Source organism: Entamoeba dispar, genomic scaffold (assembly GCF_000209125.1).
Source record: "Entamoeba dispar SAW760 scf_1105229461161 genomic scaffold, whole genome shotgun sequence".
Taxonomy (NCBI): Eukaryota; Evosea; order Mastigamoebida; family Endamoebidae; genus Entamoeba; species Entamoeba dispar.
In genome coordinates this window covers 2,046-6,142 of record NW_001854554.1, presented here as the reverse complement: position 1 = coordinate 6,142, position 4,097 = coordinate 2,046, and the positions used below count along the sequence as shown (strand labels likewise).

General features: G+C 26.2%; 3 protein-coding genes across 3 annotated transcripts, besides 5 other annotated features; 1 reads left to right on the top strand and 2 right to left on the bottom strand.

Annotated features, from left to right (window-relative positions):
- Positions 1–359: part of a repeat region that runs on past the window's edge.
- Positions 353–528: a repeat region.
- A 316-nt stretch (positions 529–844) lies between these two features.
- On the top strand, positions 845–2,245 carry EDI_160690 (uncharacterized protein; the record flags this gene model as incomplete). Its single annotated transcript, XM_001738182.1, has 1 exon — positions 845–2,245. The coding sequence occupies one exon, from the start codon at positions 845–847 to the stop codon at positions 2,243–2,245; it is 1,401 nt and encodes a 466-aa protein (XP_001738234.1).
- Positions 2,232–2,281: a sequence feature (AT_rich).
- A 57-nt stretch (positions 2,282–2,338) lies between these two features.
- Positions 2,339–2,884, bottom strand: EDI_160680 (uncharacterized protein; the record flags this gene model as incomplete). The annotated part of the gene is made up of 1 exon (XM_001738181.1): positions 2,339–2,884. One exon carries the CDS (start codon positions 2,882–2,884, stop codon positions 2,339–2,341), a length of 546 nt encoding a protein of 181 aa, XP_001738233.1.
- Positions 2,885–3,233: 349 nt separating this feature from the next.
- Positions 3,234–3,394: a sequence feature (AT_rich).
- An 82-nt stretch (positions 3,395–3,476) lies between these two features.
- Positions 3,477–3,559: a microsatellite.
- Positions 3,555–4,091, bottom strand: EDI_160670 (Sorcin, putative; the record flags this gene model as incomplete). Its single annotated transcript, XM_001738180.1, has 1 exon — positions 3,555–4,091. The coding sequence occupies one exon, from the start codon at positions 4,089–4,091 to the stop codon at positions 3,555–3,557; it is 537 nt and encodes a 178-aa protein (XP_001738232.1).
- Positions 4,092–4,097: the final 6 nt, after the last annotated feature.

Here is a 4,097-nt window from a genome sequence, read left to right as displayed (position 1 = left end):
TAAATACAAAGAATTACAAGAGAAGTTAATACAAAGTAGAGAATTAACTTATGTACAAATAATACCTGTAATATTATCAATCAATGGGTTGATACATAAAGAATCAGTAAGAAGATTAAATTCACTAAAATTACAAATCAACTTCCCCAAAATACTACGAACAATCATTATTAAAAACATGAAAGACTTAATGTTCTACACATTCAACACTGGCAACACATTAGAAGAGGAACCTTCTAATTCTCATATGTTAGAAGTGAACTCTATTATAGAAATAGACCATATTGAAGAAACTGAAACAATCACTTCTCAATATGAAGAAAATCCAATTATGGATATATCTATTATTTGATATTTTTTTTTTTTTTTTTTTTTTTATTTCTATTTTATTTATTGTTTTTTGTCCTTTTTCTATTATTTTTCTTCTTCTTTAAGTTTCATCCATCCTATCAAATATTCCTTCTCCTCTTTTAACAGCTTCTGAATATGTTTCATCTGGTTTTATTTCAAATATTTCATTCATAAAACATAAGGGTGTGATAGTCAGTGGTGAACAAAGAACAATAGAAAATAAAAGTAATAACACTTAATTAACTATTTTTATTTTAAAAAGAGAAACAAAATTTACAAAACCAAAAGCATTTGTTTATAAAGTTCGTACCAGAAAATCTGGTAGTCTCTTTTAGTACGTGTTAGGAGTAGCTTGAGGTGGCGTTGTGTCTTCAATTAATATAAAATGATTAGTGTAAAGTTTTTCAATATTAAAAAAAACAATTAATAGAACTAAAAATAATATTCAGATTCTATTAACCTGATATTAATGGAAAAATTAATCAAAAATGACATGATAAATAATGTGAAAAGACAACTTCTTGAGTTGAAAGAGGCAATAAAGAAAGGGCAGTCTCAGGTTGATGAAGAAATCGAAAGTTCAATTGAAGGGAGAGCTGAAAATACTGAAGTTATTATTGAACAAAAAATAAAAGGAATTGAAGAGATGAAAAGGGTTATTGAAGAGTGTGAAAACGTTATTCATGAAGCAAAGGAGATGATACAAAAAGAGGAATTTAATTGTTTTGTTATGAAAAACAAGAAAGAAGAAGAACTTTCCAAAGAAGAAGAGTTGAACAAAATAAAAGGATATGCCCAAAGTCTTAAAAGAAAAGAAATTCATGAAGAGTTTGAGGACTATGACGAGTTTGTGATTGAACAAAATAAAGACAGAAAAAAAGAAGAAGAAAAAATTTTGGTTAATCAACTTCAAAATGATTTGATTGAACAAGCACTTACAAAGTTACAAGAATGGAGTAATAAAAATGAGGTTCATGTTTTATTTGATAGTGATTTAAATGAATGGAATGAGTGCCAAAGTACAGAACTATTTAATGGACCAAGTATATTTCTATTTATATTTGATGAAAATAAAAATGCCTTTGGGTGGTATTTTCCACAAGGGATAAATGAGAATGGAACTGGAGAATATCAAGAATGTTATCTACAAAATGGAACAGAAAAAGTTTTTGAAATACATAAAATAAAAGAAAAAGAAATTAAGGTTGGTAGAGGTGATTGTGTTATTGAAATAAAACAAGGAAATAATATCGAAACACAAATAAACTATAACTCAACTAAGAAAATAATGTCTTATTGTTATGAATCAATGTTTAGTGTAGAGCGTATTATTTGTATTCAAATGTTGTGTGATGAATGTTTAGATGTTATACAAGATAACTTAGAACAGTTACAAGAATGGAGTGGATTATATGAATGTAGTAGATTATATGATACATTAGAAGATGGTGAAAATGAAGGAGAAATGAAGGAAAGAATAAATGGAGAGAGTAATATATTTATTATTTGTATAGATGAATATGGAAATGTGTTTGGATGTTTTATTGAAGCAGAGGTAGAAGATACATTACTTCTAAATTCAAGAAATCACTTTTTATTTGCATTTGATAATACTGAAGATTTAAGTGGACATCCTCATCAATGGAAAATGAAAAAAGAGAGATTGGGGAAGTTAGTTTTAGGAGATAATGATATGTTGTTTTCATGTGGTGATGATGTTTCTCCATTTGGAATGTTAATAATTTTTAAAACTTCATTTAGAAGTAGTTTTTGTGCAAGTCTATCTAATGTGTATGAATATATTAAAGATGATGATTTAAATGGTACATGTTTTAATGATGAAAGGAGAGACACTTTTAAAGTACAACGAGTTATTGTACTTAAAATGAATTAACAAATATTATAATTTGAATAACTAAAAAAATTAATACATAGTAATTTGTAAAAAGAAGAAATTGATATTAAATGTTAAAACGAATTAAAGTAATTATAATATTAAACATTTTCTTGGAGTTTTAGGAGGATTTTTTTCTAATATTCTTTGAACTAATATAGAAAATGCTTCAACAACATTATTATTTGTTTTTGCTGATGTTTTAATCCAAGGAGCATTGATTGATTCAGCAAATCTTTTTGCTTCTTTAATGTCAATTATTAAATCTAAATCAGTTTTGTTTATAACTACTACAACAATGCAGTCCTCTTCAGATTTAAAACGTCTTATTACATTATAAAATTCTGGAAGTTCATTTAGAGTAGAAGGACTAATGCCACTACAAACTAACAAAGCCCCATCACTACTTCTCACATACAACTCTCTTAATGTTTCGAAGAGGTCACTTCCACTAGTATCTTGGATATTTATAGTACAAATAACGTCATTAATAATTTTGCTACAATGCTCTAAGCTATCCGTTGATGGTTCGTATTGAGTTATAAAAGTAGAATTAATATACCGATGAATTAGTGCAGTTTTTCCAACACCACCAGACCCAAATACAACAATATTAATTGTTGATGTTTGTTTTTTCATTTTATTTATAACAAATTTTTTCAGTTTTGTTGAGATTTTTTTAATAAAATCCCTTTTTCATTTTATATATTTGTGTTATATAACTTTTGTTTGAGGTTGAATTATTTAGTTGAATAAAACAGTATTTTTAAGAGATTTTAAATACTGAGAGATGCAGGCTAAATAATTGTTAAATTTAGGATTGACAACTACATTAATTACAAGTCTTTCTTTAATATCATAACTCATCAAAATCTCTGAAGCATTATTGGAACTACTTTTCAAGAAAAAAAAAGAATAACAACAGACAAAAGGGGATTTACTGTTAAAACCAGGCATGAGATTGGTATTGAATTACTTAACTACAACGTAAAAATTAATTAAAAAAGATTAATTTAAATAAATGATAAAATAAATAATTAAAGTATAATTTACTTATAGTTTTATAAATAAATTCTATTTATAAAACTTATAAAACCATAATAATCATAATTAATACAATAAATTATGTTTTAGAAATAAGAAAAATAAGAAATAGAATTAAGTGATGACATGTGTTGAACAATCTCTGAGTTCTGACGACAACTTACCTTTGTCTGATACTTCTTTTTTGAATTAAAAGAAAACATAAAATAACAAATAAAAAAGTTAAAAAAAATATAAAAACAAAATTTAAAGAATAAAGTTATAATTAAAGTTCATCACAGATTAGAAGAACCAAATTCATAAATCGAGAGAAATCTTCTCTTTTAAAATCATCATTCTTCACGTTCATAGTCTTTTGATAGATAGAACGAATTAATCCAAGAAAACTTACACAACCAACAAACTGACTTCGTTTGATCTTTTTAGAAAATAACCCACGTGCATTAGCTCTAATTAATGCCTCACAATTCTTTCGAGTAATATCAAATCCTAATTGAGGGAGTGCAGCCATCATTTCATTTAAATCCATTGTACCACTATGATCAGCATCAAAATGTATGAACGTTTTATCTACCAAATCAACAAATTTCATTAATGCTAAATATTCATAAAATCCAATATTTCCAGATAAGTCCATATCAAATATTTTCATTAATTTCCTACAAGTATCTTCATCAAGTCTTAATCCTCCAGGAAATTTAGCTGATTTAAGCTCATTTAGTTCAAGTGTCCCTGATTTATCTTTATCTGTCTTTTCAAACCATTCTTGTAATGGTCTGAATTCTTCTATTCTTAATGACATACATAA